Genomic DNA, 18,449 nt, shown 5'->3' with positions numbered 1-18,449 from the left:
TCCGTGCGCCCGGCTGGCGCTCGGGCGCGGCGGGGGGCGCGGGTGGACATGTCCGGGCCGCGCGCCGGCTTCTACCGGCAGGAGCTGAACAAGACGGTGTGGGAGGTGCCGCAGCGGCTGCAGGGGCTGCGCCCGGTGGGCTCGGGCGCCTACGGCTCCGTCTGGTAGGGGCGCGGGGGGCGGGGCGGGACCGGACGCGCGCCCCCGCCCCCGCGCGGGTCCCGGGCGCGGGGTGGGGCCTCGCCCTGAACCGCCCCCGGCCCTGCGCGGGGCGGTGGGATGCGGTGGGATGCGGGCGGGTTGGGGGGCGTGAAGGAAACTTTCCTGCCCGCCGCTGCCCCGGGCGGGGACAAGGGTCGTCTTCCGGCCTCGTCGACCCGGACTGTCCCCCACCAGGCCCGGATCCGGTGGCGTCACAGCCGGCAAAAAGGGCGGGTCTCCCGGGCCCCAAAATGTCCGAGCATGCATTTGGGGTGCGCCTGGTCTAGGGTCAGGCAGCCCCCAGGTCGGGCGGAGGGCCCAGCCCCAGGGTGGGTACTTTGGTTTGAAAAGGAAAAGCCAGCTGGGCAGGGGCGAGGCCCTCCCCGTAGGATGCCTCCGGCTTCCCGGGGGCCCTGCCCCCTCCTCCCGTTGTGCAAGGGGTCTGACTTCTGATGGGGCTTGGACCTAAGCAAAGACGCCTGCCATCCCCTGCAATCCTTAGGGGGTTCTACCCCCACCCCATTTTTGCACCAAACAAGAGAGCTCAGACCACAGTCCTGCAGTCAGGCCCTGGGACCCAGGCAGAAGACAGAGTCTGGAAGGTTTGGCTGAGGCCTGTTACCCTGAGGGTGTGGAAGCTGGAGGGGCTGAGGGCGAGGTGGCTGCAGGAAGGCCTGGGGTCCGCTGCAATACTGACAGTGAGGCTGATTGTGGGTGTGGATGTTAATAGGTGCCCCCCCCCCCCCCGCAGCACCCAGTGGGTTCCTCCCAAGGCCAGTGCCAGGTGGCTGCTGTCCACTGCAGCGGCCCTGGGGGGGGGGATGACACTGCTCCAGGCTCTGTCAGAAGGTTACCAACGGGACTTCCCTGAGCCAGCCCTGAGACCCAGCGTTGGAGCCTGGAGCAGGGGTTGAGGTCCCTGTGGCCTCTGATCTCACCCTGTCCCTGGCGGGCAGTCAGGAACCTCAGGCTGGCCATCTCAGGCATTCCAGCCAGCCACAGGCCTCTATCTCCATCTCTAAGACACCAAGGGCAAGAAGAGGGTCAGGGCCGCCTGTGAGTGGCTCCGGGGGGATCTGATAGAGCCCTTGCTGGAACTGCATCTGGCTCAGAATTGCCTTCTGGGAGTTCCAGGGGCGGCCCAGGTCTCTCTCCACTGTGCTTAGCTTGCTGTGGCCCAGTGCAGGTGATGGCCCCCTCCTGGGCTCCCATTTTGTTTGTTTTTTAATTCTCACAGGAGGATATTTTTTCCATTGCTTCTCAGGGGGGGGGAGGGAGAGAGAGAGAGAGAGAGAGAGAGACATCGATGGGTTGCCTCCCGCATAAGCCCCAACTGGGGCCGGGGATTGAGCCTGCAACCGAGATCCATGTCCTTGGAATCGAATCTGGGACCCTTCAGTCTGCAGGCCCATGCTCTGACCACTGAGCCAAACTGGCCAGGGCTCCCATGTTCTTCTAATGAAGCTGTCGGCTCAGGGCCAGATCCCTGTCACTTGGCTGCATAGACACAATTAGTCAAAAAAACCCTGCTGTCCCAGCTGAGGGGCCACTCCCCTACTTGGGGACCTGAAGGAGCGACTGGGACCTTCCCCAGCAGGTGATAGGCTGGGGGAAGGGGCACAGACGCCCCAGGCACCTACTTGGCTTTTCTCTGCCACCACCTGGGCGCATGAGCACCCCTGGCCTTGCACCGTGTGGACTCGGCTCACTCTTGGGGAAGGCAAGGTCCCAGAGAGGGGAGGCGAGGTGGAGGGGAGGGCCGGGAGCAGAGCAGCAGCCTGAACAAAGGGGGTGGGTCCAGCAGGGCCCCATCCTGAGTGCAGTGGGACCTGCGGAGGGTGGGGAGGGGGGTGACTGGACCATGTGCCTTTGAGGATGATGCTAGTGACTGTCCAGCCCCCTGTGAAGCGTGGGGTGTGGGGTGGGTGGAGGGCCTGGACCTCTGCAGGTTGGGGTTGGGCCAGGGGAGATGTGTGGATGCAGAACCCACCCACCCCACCACCCCCACCCCCGCACGGTTCCTGTGGGCTCCTGTCGCACTGTTACAAATAATGATGCCAGTTTTTCCTGCCATACCCAGAGGCTTTGAAGGCGGCTCTGGGGGTGGGGGGACCCTTTGCAGCGTGAACAGCCTGTGCTCTTTACCTGGTGTTATTTCCATCCTGGCCGGTGGAGACTCTCCCCAGCCTGGCTCTGGGTGGAGGGTGAGAGTCTTTGGGGTGAGGGAACAAAAGGTCCAGGCTCCGCCCTGGGGCGCCCTGGGGAGCCTGTGTGTTGTTGGAGGGGGTGGGGTGGAGGGCGCGCTGCCCCTCGAGGGCCAGGACGGAGCAGGACGCGGACGGGCAGAGAGGACGCGCGGGTCGCGTTCTCGTCACTGGGGCCCTGCGGCCCCGCGCCCACGGGGTTCGCCGGAGCCAGCGCCCCTGGGTGGGCGCGCAGGGCGGCGGAAGGCGCCGGTCCCCAGGCGTCGGCGCAGACCCCGGCCCAGCGCGTCCCCGCCCCCCGCGCCTTGCAGCTCGGCCTACGACGCGCGGCTCCGCCAGAAGGTGGCGGTGAAGAAGCTGTCGCGCCCCTTCCAGTCGGTGATCCACGCGCGACGGACCTACCGGGAGCTGCGGCTGCTGCAGCACCTGAAGCACGAGAACGTGAGCGGGGCTCCCTGCGGGGCTGCGGGGCTCCCTGCGGGGCGGGCAGCGGGCCGCCATCCTGACCCTCCCGCCAGGTCATCGGGCTGCTGGACGTCTTCACCCCGGCCACCTCCATCGAGGACTTCAGCCAAGTGTGAGTGTCGCCGGGCGCGGCGGGGAGGGCCCGGCAGGGCTCGGTCCTGATGGTGCCCCCGCCCAGGTACCTGGTGACCACCCTGATGGGCGCCGACCTGAACAACATTGTCAAGTGCCAGGCGCTGAGCGACGAGCACGTTCAGTTCCTCGTGTACCAGCTGCTGCGCGGGCTGAAGGTGGGCGCCGCGGGCGGCTGGGCGGGCGCCCGGTGCTGGGGGCGGGCACCTGACCTCCGTGTTCCCCTCGCAGTACATCCACTCGGCGGGGATCATCCACCGGGTAGGTGCGGTTGAGGGTGAGGCTTGGCGCTGGGGGGCCGGCTAACTCTGACCCTGACCGTGACCCTGACCCTAATCCTGACCCTGACCCCAACCCTGACCCCGACCCTGACCCTAATCCTGACCCTGACCCTAATCCTGACCCTGACCCCAACCCTGACCCTGACCCTGACCCTGACCCCTACCGCAACCCTGACCCCGACCCCGGCCCTGACCCTGACCCTAATCCTGACCCTGACCCCAACCCCAACCCCGACCCTGACCCTAATCCTGATCCTGACCCCGACCTTGACCCTGACCCTAATCCTGACCCTGACCCCAACCCCGACCCCGACCCCAACCCTGACTCTAACCCTGACCCTGACCCTGACTCTGACCCTAACCCTGACCCTGACCCTGACCATGACCCTGACCCTGACCCTGATCCTGCATGCAGGACCTGAAGCCCAGCAACGTGGCTGTGAATGAGGACTGTGAGCTCAGGGTGAGTGCTGGGGGTGGGGGTGGGGTGGGGGGTGGCAGGGCACTGAGCAGGCCTTTCTGGGGGGGCACTGACCACCTGGGTGCCTGCTCTAGATCCTGGACTTTGGACTGGCACGCCAGGCAGACGAGGAGATGACGGGCTACGTGGCCACGCGCTGGTACCGGGCCCCTGAGATCATGCTCAACTGGATGCACTACAACCAGACAGGTGATGTCAGCCCCTGCGGGGCCAGAGTGGCCAGGCAGAGTTCACGCCAGGGCCAGTGGAGAGCAAAGCCAAGGACCTGGGGAGTTCCAGTCTTGAGGGACCCAAGGCCTGGGGCCAGCGTTGGGAAATAGACCTTCAGAAGGGTAGAGCATGATGGGTCTTGGGCTCACCCCTCCTCCTGCCCAGGGTTGTGTCTAGAGGAGGAGGGGACCTGGGTACAGCTGGGGACACTGGGCTGGCACAGTGCAGGCAGCCCCCCAGTTCTCTGAGGAGGGACTTGGGGTGGACAGACTGACGGAGACTCCTCCCCCAGCAGTGGACATCTGGTCCGTGGGCTGCATCATGGCTGAGCTGCTCCAAGGAAAGGCCCTCTTCCCGGGCAGTGACTGTATCCTTGGCCCAGATTGGGGAGGAGGGTTGAGCCAGGGCCCCTTCCTTCTGATGGGGGTCGAGGGGTGGTATTCGCCCTTTCTGACCAGTCTTGCCTCCTCTACCCCCCATGCCGTGCCACCTGGGCTTACTGTCCCCAGCTGTCGGAGAGCAGGTTCTGGGCAGCGCCCCAAGATCTGGGGTCCGGGGGACTGAGAAGGGTTCATGCCTGGCCAGTGGGCATTTCCTGAGCCAGGCAGACATCGACCAGCTGAAGCGCATCATGGAGGTGGTGGGCACACCCAGCCCTGAGGTTCTGGAAAAGATATCCTCGGAACACGTGAGTCACCGGCCACCAGCTTCCTCGGCTGACCAGGCTCCCTGGCCCTCTGGAGGAAGGGCAGTGTGGGACTGGACGAGGCGTAGCACAGACCACAGTGGAAAAGAGCCCAAGGCAGGTGCCTGGCCCCTTCAGTGGGAAGCAGGCGAACAGGGGAAGACATTCCTGTCATGAGGGACAGTGAGGGTAAAATCACAGCACCTGCAACAGTGCCCTGGCCAAGGACAGAAGGGCAGCACCAGGTCCAGGTCTGGTCTGCGCATCCCCTTGCCCAGGCCTGTTGGAGTGAATGAGTGTGGGGGCTTCTCTTGGTAAGCCCCTGCTTGCCTTAGGGCCAGGGGAGGTAGGGGGTGAGCAGCCCCCTCAGGCCCTCCCCTTGTGCCCCCAGGCTCGGACATACATCCAGTCCCTGCCCCCCATGCCCCAGAAGGATCTCAGGAGCATCTTCCGTGGAGCCAACCCCCTGGGTGAGGAGGGGCCCTGGGTCTCTGCTGGGCTCCATGCCTGGCCCTGGATGCAGAGCTGACCTCCACTCCCCCCTTCTTTCCTGGCCACTCTGCAGCTGTGGACCTCCTGGGAAGGATGTTGGTGCTGGACAGTGACCAGAGGGTCAGTGCAGCTGAAGCCCTGGCTCATGCCTACTTCAGCCAGTACCACGACCCCGACGATGAGCCCGAGGCCGAGCCTTATGACGAAAGCGTTGAGGCAAAGGAACGCACTCTGGAGGAGTGGAAGGGTGGGCCTGGGGAGGCCGGAAGGAAATGGTGGGAGGTGGAGCCCAGGGGCCTGAGGGCTGCCTTCCCATGGAGGCCGGGCACTGCCTGTTTGTTGTAGGAAGTGCCTCGGCTCATCCTCAGGGTGGTGTGGGAGGGGGACAACTTACACCACCACCTCCTGCCAACTCCAGGGTGGGCCAAGCAGAGATAGGGTTGGTATGTCCAGCAGAGCATGGGGGCAACCCAGGGCAGGCTCTGGAAGGACCAAGGGCTGTGGCTGCCCTCAGATGGTGGTGGGCCTGGGCTGGGTGGCCAGCGCCAGACAAGCATGCGGGGAGCACTGGGCTGGTGGCAGCACAAGCTCACCTTTCCCCTCACCCCCCAGAACTCACCTACCAGGAAGTCCTCAGCTTCAAGCCCCCAGAGCCACCTCAGCCTCCAGGCAGCCTGGACATTGAGCAGTGAGCCACGCTGGAACTCAAGGAGGGGCCTGAGCCCGCCCACCCCGGTTCCTCGGCCTGCCCAATTCCCACGAGGGTCGCCTCCCACCACTTGACCCCTCGCCTGGGACCCCTGGCATGCTGCCCCCTGTGGGAGTCTGAGCACACGTATGAATGCATGATTGTGTGCACCTGTGCAAGCCGTGGGTGTAGGAGTCTGGACAGAGTGTCCTGGACTTCCTTGGTCCTTCTACCACATCCCAACAACCAGGGTCTCCCTTGGGATCTCACTGTGGGGGACACGGATGCCTAGGAGGTCCCCTGGGGAGCGTGTCTGTCTCCAGATCTCAGTCCCAGTGGGCTGTCTCTTGGGGGTGGTGCACTGGGGCCAGGGCCCCCTGAAGATTCAAAGGGAGGGGTCTCAGTGGTCTAAGCTGCTCAGCCTGGAAGTAGGGGGCTACCCTGAGAAATGCTGAGACCCAAAGGCCTGAGAGATGGGCAGGGTCTTCCCTAGGGGAAGCCAGAGCAGGGACAGCCACGGAGTGCCACATCAGACTCTTCCTAGAGCCATGTGTTCCTGTGTTATGTGGCATGTGTGCCCAGATGTGTGTTCCTGGTATTTACATGTGAAAGCACGTGTGAATCTCTGGACACCCAAGGGCCAGTGGCTCTGACCAGCAAGAGGCCCAAGTTGGGGTGGCCATACTTGCCTCTCTTCCCCCAGTGTCTGATGTCATGGGGGCATAGCTGAGATCGTGCTGTGCAGCATGCAGGGGGCTCAGGTGGGCAAGGGACAACCATGTGAGCAAAAGCCAGGGCATTCTCCTTGGGTTTCCAAAGCATGAGGGCACAGTGCCAGCTGGGAGCTGGCGAGCATGGGAGTGGGGGGACGCCAGGGGGGCTGGCACACATCGAGGAGGACTTGGACTTGGACCCTGGACCTGTGGCTGAGAGCCGGGGTGCTCTGGTCTGTGAGTCGGCCCTGGTTCTCCCTCCTTCCAGAACGGAGCTGGCCAGTAGCCTCTGGAACAGGCCCCTGCTCCACATGTGTTGGAGGTGTGAGTCTTCTCTGTCCCATGGTGGTGGCAGGTGTCAGCTGGTGACCTCCTACCTTGCAGGACCCAGGGAGGTCTAAGTGTCATGTGCCTGCACCAGGGTGTCTCAATAAAAGAGGTTTCCTCTTGCTCATCTCGAGTCCCAGGCCTCAGGTGCTGTCCCTCTGTCCTGCTGCTCTGTCTCCCTGCATCACACCCCCAGCTGGCCTGGCTGCACCAGACCACTGCACTGACCAGATCCCTTGGGTCCCCAGTCAGACAAGCAGCCGTCTTCAGCACCCTCCTTGCTCCACCCAGGCCAATGGGATCAGGAGGTCTGGGGGGGGGGGGGCATGATTGCCTCCCACAAATTAACCCTGCATCTGGTCCAGATCCAGACCTGCCCCTTCACTCAGTGGTCAAGGAGGCTGCTGGGGGATAGTTGAGGGGTCTCTGGGAGCAAAGGCCTGTCCTTGCCTGGGGCTGGGTGGGGTGGGAGAAATAGCTTTCCTTCCTGGATAAGGGAAAAGGGCTACTTCAGCTCTCTGGACACACTGAGCTACTGCAGCTCTGGTGGGGGGGGGGAGCTGGTCCCCAACGGGGGTCAGGCAGGGTGTCTCCAGGACAGGGACATTCTGCGCCCTTGCCCCGGGCCTTGGGGGTGGAGACCATCTGGGAGTTGGACCTCCAGGGGTCTGGGCAGTGTGGCTACTGGGCTTCTAGTCCTAGGGAACCCCTGGAGACCAAGCTGCACCAGGTCCTCTGTGTGTGTGTGGGGGGGGGGGGATGGTAGTGGAAATGGGGCATGCCCCACCTGGGGGTCTGGTTGGAATGGGAACCCTGCTGGACCCCTGGGCCCCACTGCAGGGAGTAAGGGGGCCAGCTAGGGGCTTCCTGGAGGAGACAGGTGGAGTGCCACAGGCAGCCCAGGACATGAAGGGCATGGGGTACAGGTGGTGCTGGCTCCAGCAACCCCCGGCCGCCCCACCGACTAGTCTCCAGCTCCCGAGAGCTCAGCATCACCAGCAGGCAGCCCAGGTGTAAAGCTGCTCTGGCTGGGCCCGAGCTGCTGATTCATGGTGGCAGGGCACAGCGCAGGCGGGGCAGGGGCCCTGGATCCTGTTACCCCACTCCCTCTCAGGCCTGGTCGCCGGGCAGGGGGAGCCTGTGCGAGGGGCCCGGGGCTCTGCCCTTCAAAACCTGTCTGGTCCAGCATGGGGTCTGACTGGTGAAAGGATGATCCCCCCACTTAGAAGCAAGGGGGCACTGAAGCTGGAGTAGGGCAGGGCCCTCCGTCACCCCTGGGGTCAGGAACACCGCCCTGGAGAGGGCGGAGAGGCTCAGGCAGGGCTTCGAAAGGCAAACCGGAGGGAGTAAGCTGGCCGGGTGGACAGGCAGGACTTGCAGATGCTTGGAGCAGGCTCCCCAAGTGCGGGGGGAGGGAGCTGGTGGTGCACAGGGACCAAGGGGACCTTCAGGACCACCTCTCTGGCTCCTGGGCTTGGGAGGCCTGGGGTCAGGGGTCCTAGGGGGGGGTGTTGGGGATGCAGCCTGTCTGGGAGGCAGCACCGCCTCCCCATCTGGAAAAGGGGGTGCAGGCAGGGCAGGCGCTGGGGAGCCACACAGCAGGTGGATGGACGGCTCAGCCCCAGGGGCAGGGGCATGCTGGGTGGGTGGGTGGGGAGTTGAACGAAGGGCGTTGGAACTCTGCTCAGCTCGGGGGCCTCGGGTGGGGGACCCGGCGGGGGGCGTGGACGTTGGCGGAGCCGGCGGACAGTGACCCGAGGCTAGGGGCCGGGCCCGCGCCCTGGGGGCGCGGTTAGTAAGGAGGAGCCAGGCGCCCCGCGGGTTCCCGGCTCAGACACCCCCGGGCCCGGGCCGGGGCCGCGCTCAGCCCGAGCGGGGGACGCGCGGGGTCCGCGCCGCGTCGGTTCCAGGCCGCGCGCGGCTGCGGCGGCTCCCCTCCCCCGCGGGCGCCGCTCCGCCTCGGTCCTGCCCCCGCGGCCGCCGCCTCGGGTTTCCGGAGGGGCCGGCGGGCGGGCGGGGGCGTCACGTGCGCGCGGCCCGGGGGCCCGTTGGTCCGCCGACCGGGGAGGGGCCGCGCGCGCCACACGGGCCGGCGTCGGGTCGGCGGCTCCCGAGAACCGCAGGGGAGAGCCGGGAGCCGAGTTCCACGCGGGGGCCCCGGGAGTCCCGCCGACCCATGAGCTCGCCGCCGCCCGCCCGCAGGGGCTTCTACCGCCAGGAGGTGACCAAGACGACCTGGGAGGTGCGCGCCGTGTACCAGGACCTGCAGCCCGTGGGCTCGGGCGCCTATGGCGCGGTGTGGTGAGCGCAGGCCGGGCGGGTCCGGGGGGGGCGGGCCGGGGTCCCATCCGCCCGCTAAGCCGCGCGCCCCGCAGCTCGGCCGTGGACAGCCGCACAGGCGCCAAAGTGGCCATCAAGAAGCTGTACCGGCCCTTCCAGTCGGAGCTGTACGCCAAGCGCGCCTACCGGGAGCTGCGCCTCCTGAAACACATGCGCCACGAGAACGTGAGTGCGCCGCGCGCCGCCCCACAGCGCCCGGCCGCCCCGACAGCGCCCCGACCGCGCCCCGACAGCGCCCCGACAGCGCCCCGACCGCGCCCCGACAGCGCCCCGACAGCGCCCCGCCGCCCCGACAGCGCCCCGACCGCGCCCCGACAGCGCCCCGACCGCGCCCCGACAGCGCCCCGACAGCGCCCCGCCGCCCCGACAGCGCCCCGACAGCGCCCCGCCTCCCCGACAGCGCCCCGCCGCCCCGACAGCGCCCCGACCGCGCCCCGACCGCGCCCCGACAGCGCCCCGCCGCCCCGACAGCGCCCCGACAGCTCCCCGACAGTGTCCCGCCTCCCCGACAGCGCCCCAACAGCGCCCGCCAGGCGCTCACATCCAGATCCCGCCCCAGAGGACCAGTCCCTCCAGCCCCGCCGCTTAGGCGTCCCCCAGGTGGTGGGCGGAGGTGGAGGGCCAGAGAGACAGACAGACTGCTTCCCTGGCTGGAGTCCTCTCCTCCCAGGCCAGTGCCTGGACAGGACGTAGCTCACGGTGGCTTCTTCCTGGGCCACATCTGGCCCTGCAGCCCCGGCTCTGGTCAGGGGATGGCCACTTGCCCTGGCGGAGGTGAGGCTGGTCCAGGTCTCACCTGAAACTCTGTGGAGCTCTTTTCCTGGAAGGCACACTTAGCCCCTTCCTCGTTTCCAGGCGTGTCTCCCAGCCCCAGCCCAGGCGCCCTCTCCAGCCCACCCGGCCCCCTTCTTGAGCCCGCTCCGCTCCATTCCACCTCCTGAGTGGCCTGGGCCTGGGAGCCCTGGGAACGCAGAGCTAGGCATGGAGTGGGAGTTCACATCCCGGCCCTGTCACCTCAGAGACTGAGGGTCTCCAGTGATGGAAGGGTTTGGGGAGCTGGTGTGTGGAGGGCGCTGGGCACAGTGGCCAACACACGGAGGCTTCCTTCACGTCTCCGGCCGGGGCTCGTGGACAGTGGGGGAGTGGAGGACCTGGGCTCCCACCGGGGAAAGGCCTCCCTTGTTGTCAGACCTGCCCACGGAACACCACAGGTGGCTGCCGTGGGCCCCTCAGGTGGCCATTGCTAGCTGCTCAGCCAGGGGAGCTTCTCCACGCAGATCCCCTGCCGCCAAGAACTCTGCCCCTCCCCAACCCTCAGTCCTCAGCCGCTCCGGCCTCACCCCCATCTGGGTCCAGTCCGAGGGTTTGTGGTCTGGGCACCCAGACACTGGCTAATCGTGTTCCTGACACATGGTCTGGCCCCTCCTGGGTCATCGGAGTCACCAGCCTCCCCTCAGGAAAAGGAGTCCCCCAGGAACGTAGTCCCCTCGTCCCTGGTGAAATCCATTCGTGGCGGCCACCAGCCCAGCCTGGGCCTCGCTGTCTCCCCATCACGCCTGGTCACGCCCGGGCCTTGTCCCGGGAGGGCAGACTCTTCTACCCAAGGTTTCACCTGCCCCCTCCCTCACCCTCCCCCTCCACCCCCATCCTGCCCGTCCCACCCCTGCCCTGCCAGGCTCCCCTCCTCAGGTCTGCTCCCCCTGGGCCTGTGCCGGGGCCTCCCCACAGTGTCAGCGGGTCCTACCATTGCCCCTCGAGCTGACCCACCGGCAGGGCACCTTGCACGCAGTAGACTTGGCCTATTGTGGAGCCTCTTTCCTGGGAGGAAACCAGCTCTGAGAGGCCACGTCCAGCAGCAGGTGGAGGAGCTGCCCTATACCCCGCTCTGCCCCTAGGCCCCCACTTCAGTCTCCCCCTGTCCTGCCCCCAACTGGGCTTCTGCACCTCAGAGGCACAGGTCTCCTTCGTCCTGATGGGCCTCCAGTCTCCGGCTGCCCTCTTCCTGCTCAGACTCCCCCGGGCCTCACCTGCCTCCAGCCCCTCTCTGGACATCCCGCTGGTGCCTCCCCCCGCCCCTGACTCTGGTCCTGGTGGCTGCAGTGGCCATTTAGCTGCCCCTTCACCTCGTGTCCTTCTCGCCTCCCTCCGGTCTGTCCCCGCATTCGGTGTCACGCCTGCTTAAACCCTTCCTTGTCGGCTCTGCATCAGAGCCAGACCTTCACCTGGCACACGAGGGCCTGCTCAGGCTCCCTCCGGCCTCTGCCTGGCTACTCCCTGGCCTGGGCCTCGGCCACCTGGCCTCCCTCCCCATGTTCCTCAAGTGCTCGAAGTGGCGTTCTCTCTTCTGCCTCCACCACCCTTCGCATGTCCTCTGCCAGGTGTCTCCTCTCCCCCAGGCACATCCGCCTGCTCCTCTGCTGCTCCAACGTGCAGGCTTCCCTGGGTCCCTGGAGACCCTGTCACCCTCAGCCCTGGGTGCCAGTTGTCCCATTACCTGTCTGCTATCCATCACCCCTGATCGGGGGTCTGCAGGGCCAGGTCTGACTGTTGGTTTGGTCACACCGCTGCCTATTTGGGCCTCTCTAGCAGAAGCCCAGCTCTGGAAAGTACCTGCCGGATGTCGGTTCTCCCCTGGGTGGCTGTCCCCATCCTGTTCCCAGGTTTTCAATGGGGACAGGAAGGGGGAGGAAGGGCTAAGGAACTAGAGCTCCTTGGATGGCTGGGAGCTGATCCAGACTCGGAGCTGCCCCTCCCCCAGAGGATCCCAGCTGTCACCCTCCAAAAATAGCCCGCGTCTGTGGGCAGGTGTGCCAGGGCTGGGTGGTGCTGCCAGTGGGCAGAGCTGGCCCTGTAGACAGCGGGGGGAGATGGGGACAGCTGCAGGAGCCTTTCCTGCCTGGAGCCCAGTGCCAGCCTGGGGGGTGTGCCTCCGTCCCACCTGGTGCTCCTGCCTCCTCCCCAGGTGATCGGGCTGCTGGACGTGTTCACTCCGGATGAGACCCTGGATGATTTCACAGACTTGTGAGTACTGGTTTGGGGCTGGCCGGGCAAGGTGGAGGCGTGTTGGGTCACTCCTGGGTGCCAACCTTGGGTTCTGGGTTGGCATGGGGGCCTGCTGAAGGTAGGCTTCTCCCTGGGGGTCGGGATGCACACTGCCCACCCATCGTCACACCACAGTCCACCTCCCTGCCACGTGCCCCTGGGACCCACAGCACTGGCACAGACAGGTGGAACCTGGGCCTCCTCTTCCCGTCACGCTTGGCACCAGGCTGTCTCCAGTGCTGGAGGTGCGAGCCTTGGACCCAAGCATTTGTGAACTGGCACGTCCTGGGCTGTGGGCCCTGGCAATAAGTGTGTGGCCATAACTGGAGCTGCTGACCTTTGCAGGAGGGGTGGGGAGGAGAGGCATGGTGCCGGCCCTGTGGCTGCCTGGGCAGCAACCCTTCGGCTCACACTGCTGTTGGCCAAGAGCCAGGGACCTGGCCTGGGACGGGCTGGGAGGACCGGTCCCCCACTGCTTGACCTTGCAGAGGTCAAGGACCCATGCTGGCCTCAGTGTCCTGGCCAGGTGCTGAATGTCTCTCGCTTCATCTCCCTCCACCCACCCAGCCTGCCCCTCAGACCCCAGCGCCCTGTTATCCCACCTTGCCCATAGGCACTTCTTTCCCAGCCCCTTGCCTGGCACAGTCCCTGCCCACCTGGCATTCTGGGGTGGGGCATGTTCTTGGGAGGTGGAGGACTGGGGGTCTTCCTGGGCCTGAGCCTCCCCCCCCCCCCGCAGTTACCTGGTCATGCCGTTCATGGGCACCGACCTGGGCAAGCTCATGAAGCATGAGAAGCTGAGTGAGGACCGAATCCAGTTCCTCGTCTACCAGATGCTGAAAGGACTGAAGGTGAGGCCTGAAGGAGGGGCGGCCCCCTGCTGAGCCGTGGCTGTGAGGTCCCAGTGCGATGACACGGCTGACCCTTTCTCTGTCCCCACAGTATATCCACGCTGCTGGCATCATTCACAGGGTGAGTCCTGGTGCTGGTGGGAGCTTCTGGCTGTGTGGGCGTCTGAGGGGCTCAGCTCCTAGGGGCCTCCGTTTCTCACCTGTAAGGGCACAGTGGGGTCCAGTGGGGTGTCACACAGTGCCTCACACACCTGGGGCCCAGGCGCCTCCACCCTGCCCAGCCTGTGTGCTCCCAGGCTCAGCTGCCGCCCCGGTGCCCGCACTTGCACCCCTGCTGCCAGGCTACACAGCCACCTCTCCTCTGCCCCTAGGACCTGAAGCCCGGTAACCTGGCAGTGAATGAGGACTGTGAGCTGAAGGTGTGTGTTGGGTGGGGGACTTGGGCTCCCTCCCCACCTGGCCATCTGCCTGCCAAGCCCTGTCTTCAGACCTGCAGGAGGGCTGGCCTAGGCCCAGGCAGAAGGGCCAGCGGTGAGGCACTGGCTGAGCAGCTGATGGCCAGGTGCACCCTGGGGAGGCACTTGATGGGGGGTGGCATCGGGCACACTCCCATCCCTGCTTGAGGTGAGGGGTGGGAGGCGTCCCCCAGTGCCTCATGCCTGAGCCAGGGCAGGACCCAAAAGGCCTCCCCAGAGGTGCCTGTCAGGACCTAGGGGACGTGGAGCGGAGAAACAGGGAGAGGAGACCCCTTGGGTGCCTGGTCCTAAGGGTGGGCGGAGGCAAGTTCTGTTGGGCTAGGTGCAGTGGCCATGGGGAGGAACCCATGGGAGGGCTTGAGGGTCCATGGCTGTGACCTCAGGCCCTGGAGGGTTGGCAGGAGACCCAGTGTACCCAGTCCCCTTGGGGCTCCCTGGGCCGCAGGCTGGCCCACTCATTCCCCCGGAGCCCCTCTGCCCCACCTTCCTGATTCTGGCTGCAGATCCTGGACTTTGGCCTGGCCAGGCAGGCAGACAGCGAGATGACTGGATATGTGGTGACTCGGTGGTACCGGGCACCTGAGGTCATCTTGAATTGGATGCACTACACACAGACAGGTGAGAGACTGCCCAGAGATGGGGCCACCACCTGCCTGAGCCTCCCAGGCTGGACCCTCCCTCCCCACACCCATGGCTGCTCCTCTGGAGGCTGCTGAGCTGGGTTGGAGCCAGGAAGGTGTGGCAGACCAGATGGCCCCTGTGTCCATGTCCCCCCTGTGCGTCCCTCCCCCACCCTCGGCCCACAGAGCCCTGATGAAGGGCCTTCTGTCTCAGTGGACATCTGGTCTGCGGGCTGCATCATGGCTGAGATGATCACAGGGAAGACGCTGTTCAAGGGCAACGACCGTATCCTACACCTGTGGGGTCAGGTGGGCGGGACACACTGTCCAGGCTGGGTGGGTGGGTGAACCCTGCTCTCTGGCCCACCCTGTGCTCCTGAGCTCGGCCGAGACCTGGACCAGCTGAAGGAGATCTTGAAGGTGACAGGCACACCTCCCGATGAATTTGTACAGAGGCTGAAGAGTGCAGATGTCAGTGGGGAGCTGGGTGGGGGCGGGGGGGGGGGCCTGGGCCGGCCTGGGAGCTGGCCCCTCACCCTTTCTTCCCGCACAGGCTAAGGACTACATGAAGGGCCTCCCCGAGTTGGAAAAGAAGGATTTTGCCTCCATCCTGACCAATGCAAGCCCCCTGGGTAGGGCTGGACTTGGGGGAGTGTAGGGTCAGTGACCAGGTGCTAGGGCGGGTGCGGGGCCCTCTGGGCTGCCCAGCCTGACCTGCCCTCCCCACAGCTGTGAACCTCCTGGAGAAAATGCTGGTGCTGGATGCGGAGCGGCGGGTGACAGCCGCCGAGGCTCTGACCCACCCGTACTTCGAGTCACTGCAGGACACAGAGGATGAGCCCAAGGCCCAGAAGTATGACGAATCCTTTGATGATGTGGACCGCACATTGGAAGAGTGGAAGCGTAAGTGGGGGTCTCTGGGAGGGGCCTTTGGCTGGACCCCGTGAACCCCACGCAGGTTGCCAGGGCTCAGAGTCCTGGGTTCGCCAGGTAAGGGATGCAACAGGAGGTCAGAGGGCAGTGTGACCTCTGACAGCAGTGCGTCCTGGCCAAGGTGACCTCTGGCTGAAGCTGAAAGATGAGAGTGTGGACGCCTGCAGGGGCTCGGCACACACAGGAGCACAGGATGAGTTCTGGAAATCACAGGGGGCAGCTCCAAGCTCAGGGCAGTTGTGAGCACTTCCCCTCTCCAGTGCCTACCTCTTCCTGTCCAGGCCACAGACCCGGCCGGCTTGTCCCCAGGCCTCTGCTCACACCGCCTACACTTGCCCTTGTCTCTCCTTGCCCCTTTCATGACCTTTGCACCTGAACAACTACATACCCTTCACTTCCTGCTAGCGGATGAGGGCCACCCCAGCCAGTCCCCAGCCCTGTCCCCTATAGCCTCTGTAAGCAGTTCAGACCCCCCTATAGCTGCTCTGTACCTTCAGACTTTGCACTGGCCATGCCCTAACACCGGGCCCCTCTCCTCATTTCTGAGGGTCAAACTACACCTGCTCAGCTTCAAGCTGGGTTCAAGGATGCCTGCCTGGTCAGTCCCCAGGCCTCCCTCTGCTGTGGCCCTAACGCCCCTATGCTGGAACTGGCCTTGTCCATCTGCATTCCAGAATGGCTGGCCATGAGGGCTGGGTTTGGTCTTTTGGTGGCTGCAGGACCAGCCTGGGGGTGCAGACATGCCTGAGAGCAGCAGTGAGCACCGCCGGCACCATGGTACATGGCTGCCACTGTGTGCTAGGCCCCATCCTGGCTCTGCCTCAGACCTAGGGCCTTAGTCCTGCACAAGGGGGCAGGGGTGGGGCTGGCTGGGTTGTGGGTCCCAAACTGTGTTCCTTAGATCCTCTGGGTTCCTTGGTGCCTCCAGCAGGGCTCAGTCCTTATCTGTGCTGTGTTTTGTGCTTTTAAGATTGGTTTGATGGAAGTTTTTTGTTGCTAAAAAAAGATCTCATGAAAACCACATGGCCCACAGGATCCTCTCTGTGGTCCCCGCCCACACAAACCATGCTGAGAGCTTTGCTTTGACTACAGACCATGGTGGACACGTGGCCTTTTTGTGACTGAGCTCCGGGTTAGGGTGCAAACACTCATCACCTCCTGTCTCCCTGGGAAAAAAGCCAGCTCTGCAGCAGTGGCCTCTTCACACAAACCTTCCCTGTGTGGATGGCCCCTGCCTTAGGATTAGAGGGGATACACTCTCAGACCACCTGCTCTAAGGTCACAGTGTGTCCTGAGCTGGGCCTGTGGAGTACCTGTGTTCCCCCAAGCTGGCACCTCACCAGCCAGGTGAGCGTGAAAGGCTGGGTTGGCTGAGCAGAACCAGTCCATTTGCAGACTGGTCAGAGGGGAGTAGAGCAGGCCCCTGGGCCCACCTTTGGTTGGCTCACTCCAGGCACATAGTTCAGGGAACATGACCACCTGGTGAGGAAGGTGGGTGGGAATCCCTCTCATTAATTGTAAGTAGATATTCTGGATCCAGAGACTGGGGTGTGCCTTGGCGGGACTCTGAGCCGCTACTTGAGTGAGCACATTGGTTTACATCCCTAGGACACCTTTGCTCACAAGGGCAGGCTGTGCGGGCCAAGGCCTGCCGGCTGCTTCAGGGACAGTGGTTTTGAGTTCCAGGAGCCCTTTCAGGGTGGACAGTCACTGGACAAATGTGGGTGGGCTGACAGTCACTGTGGCCTGGGACGAAGTCACACGTATGGGACAAAGAAACCCACCTGATGCCTACACCCCAGCAATTGCCTCTGACCCTGATGTTTTGGGGGTGGTGGGCCCCTAGGTCAGTGGTCTGGGCCTAGGAGCTCTCCCCACCCCCACCCTCACTGGACTCTCATGGGACTTATTACTGGTCAGTGAGCACTGGTAAGCTGGGTGCAGCGCTTATCTCAGGTCATTGGTGTCTGAAGAGGTGTGAACTTTAGGGGTTATTTTTATTTATTATTTTTCTTGGGGGGGTTGTTGATTCTGATGGGCAATTGGACCCCTTCTCCCATGACTCTCCATCTCTCTCACCCCACTCCAGGTGACACATATAAAGAGGTGCTCAGCTTCAGGCCTCCCCGGCAGCTGGGGGCCAAGGCCTCCAAGGAGACATCCCTGTGAAGACCCCTGGGCCCTGAGGGGGTGGTGGGGAGGCCTTGGGGACCCTGGCTGGCACTTCCACCTAGAAGGGGGGGATTGTTCCTGTGACCTCAGCTGGGGCTTGCATCCCAGGAGACTCCTCATTCCATGGACACCATCCCCCAAGCCTGTGGCCCTGCTCTCAGGCCTCCACCTCAGCCTAACCTTGGAGGAGCCTTTGGACTTTCTGGACAGGACACCCACCCGGCCTGGGGCTGGCCTCTTGAGCTGTGGTCCCCTGAGCGGGGTGCAGCGAGAAGCGTCAAGGCCTTCGGGCGGGATGGGCTGGGGCCCGGGATGGAGGCCTGGCTCCCGGGCCTGCCTGCTGGGACCGCGCTGAAGCCCAGCTCATGGCTGAGAAGGAAGGACAGGAAGGGCGCAGGCGCTGACTCAGGGACGACTCCTGGCACCCCAGCCTGGAATGCAACTTGCCCTTGTGGTGTGCCCACAGGGCTGGGAGGAAATAAACCCTTTTGTAGAGCTCCCACTCTGGCTTCACTTCCCGATTCTCTGGCTGGACTCCACCTCTGGGCCTCTGCGCCGCAGCCCTGCACAGAGGAAGGAGGCCAGCCGGGGGGGGGGGGGGGGGGGGGGGGGGGGGGGGAGCTCAGCCCCTCCTTCCCAGGGCACGAAGAGCCGCGCCCACTTCCCCTGTTCTGTGCCAGTGAGCCCGGAGCCCGGAGCCCCCCCATTAGGGCTTGTTCCCCCCCCTTTTTTTTTAGGAAGGGAAGGAGAGACATAGATGGAAGAGACACATCCATGATCCCAACGGGGTGGGGGCGTGGGGTGGGGGATGGAACTCCCGACTCCCCGGTGCGCGGGCGGGCGCACGCTCTAACCACTGAGCCGCAACGGGTTTGTTTCTCCTTTTGGGGTGACCTTTCTCTAACGGCTGGGGCTCTGGAGCCCGACCTTGGGGCAGGGCCTGACGGGGGCGGGGGCTGTGGTTAGGGTCCCGCTGGGACTCAGTCCCACTGCCTGAGCTCCCTGCGCTCCCCCGGGCCCGGGCAGGAGGGGGCGCGCTAGGCTCCGCGGGCACCGCTCAGGCCTCCGCCCCGGGGTCTCAGGAGAGGTGGGCTCTTCTCTCCCGCCCCCGCCTGCCCCTCCCCCGGCCACGTCCC

The 18,449-nt window shown here is 64.9% G+C and overlaps 2 protein-coding genes across 7 annotated transcripts; both read left to right on the top strand.

Annotated features, from left to right (window-relative positions):
- The first annotated feature begins 48 nt into the window (after nucleotides 1-48).
- Nucleotides 49-7,012, top strand: MAPK11 (mitogen-activated protein kinase 11). Of its 6 annotated transcripts, none has more exons than XM_087814996.1 (12): nucleotides 49-164; nucleotides 2,717-2,846; nucleotides 2,924-2,982; nucleotides 3,049-3,160; nucleotides 3,234-3,263; nucleotides 3,699-3,746; nucleotides 3,839-3,953; nucleotides 4,270-4,341; nucleotides 4,583-4,662; nucleotides 5,051-5,129; nucleotides 5,225-5,367; nucleotides 5,764-7,012. In XM_087814996.1, exons 1-12 carry the CDS (start codon nucleotides 49-51, stop codon nucleotides 5,932-5,934), a joined length of 1,155 nt encoding a protein of 384 aa, XP_087671122.1. In that variant the 3' UTR covers nucleotides 5,935-7,012. The 6 variants fall into 6 exon arrangements, with proteins under 6 accessions (XP_087671122.1, XP_087671121.1, XP_087671125.1 ...); XM_087814995.1 differs by having other exon boundaries at nucleotides 4,267-4,341; XM_087814999.1 differs by having other exon boundaries at nucleotides 5,225-5,398; nucleotides 5,764-5,932.
- Nucleotides 7,013-9,055: 2,043 nt separating this feature from the next.
- Nucleotides 9,056-17,386, top strand: MAPK12 (mitogen-activated protein kinase 12). Its single transcript, XM_087814994.1, has 12 exons — nucleotides 9,056-9,180; nucleotides 9,255-9,384; nucleotides 12,182-12,240; nucleotides 13,001-13,112; nucleotides 13,204-13,233; nucleotides 13,484-13,531; nucleotides 14,092-14,206; nucleotides 14,423-14,494; nucleotides 14,600-14,679; nucleotides 14,762-14,840; nucleotides 14,938-15,111; nucleotides 17,231-17,386. Exons 1-12 carry the CDS (start codon nucleotides 9,056-9,058, stop codon nucleotides 17,308-17,310), a joined length of 1,104 nt encoding a protein of 367 aa, XP_087671120.1. The 3' UTR covers nucleotides 17,311-17,386.
- Nucleotides 17,387-18,449: the final 1,063 nt, after the last annotated feature.

Source organism: Miniopterus natalensis, chromosome 2 (genome assembly GCF_054644295.1).
Source record: "Miniopterus natalensis isolate mMinNat1 chromosome 2, mMinNat1.hap1, whole genome shotgun sequence".
Classification (NCBI taxonomy): Eukaryota; Metazoa; Chordata; class Mammalia; order Chiroptera; family Miniopteridae; genus Miniopterus; species Miniopterus natalensis.
Note: the sequence above shows the minus strand (reverse complement) of the source record. Positions and strands in the feature narration are given on the sequence as shown.

What these genes read in the sequence shown, in the direction of transcription:
- MAPK11 (XM_087814995.1), top strand. Translation starts at nt 49, where the DNA reads ATGTCCGGGCCGCGCGCCGGCTTCTACCGGCAGGAGCTGAACAAGACG. An exon ending in GGCGCCTACGGCTCCGTCTG is followed by an intron (nt 165 to 2,716) that starts GTAGGGGCGCGG and finishes CGCGCCTTGCAG; the next exon opens with CTCGGCCTACGACGCGCGGC. An exon ending in CGGCGGGGATCATCCACCGG is followed by an intron (nt 3,264 to 3,698) that starts GTAGGTGCGGTT and finishes TCCTGCATGCAG; the next exon opens with GACCTGAAGCCCAGCAACGT.
- MAPK12 (XM_087814994.1), top strand. Translation starts at nt 9,056, where the DNA reads ATGAGCTCGCCGCCGCCCGCCCGCAGGGGCTTCTACCGCCAGGAGGTG. An exon ending in GATGCACTACACACAGACAG is followed by an intron (nt 14,207 to 14,422) that starts GTGAGAGACTGC and finishes CTTCTGTCTCAG; the next exon opens with TGGACATCTGGTCTGCGGGC. An exon ending in GACCAATGCAAGCCCCCTGG is followed by an intron (nt 14,841 to 14,937) that starts GTAGGGCTGGAC and finishes CCCTCCCCACAG; the next exon opens with CTGTGAACCTCCTGGAGAAA.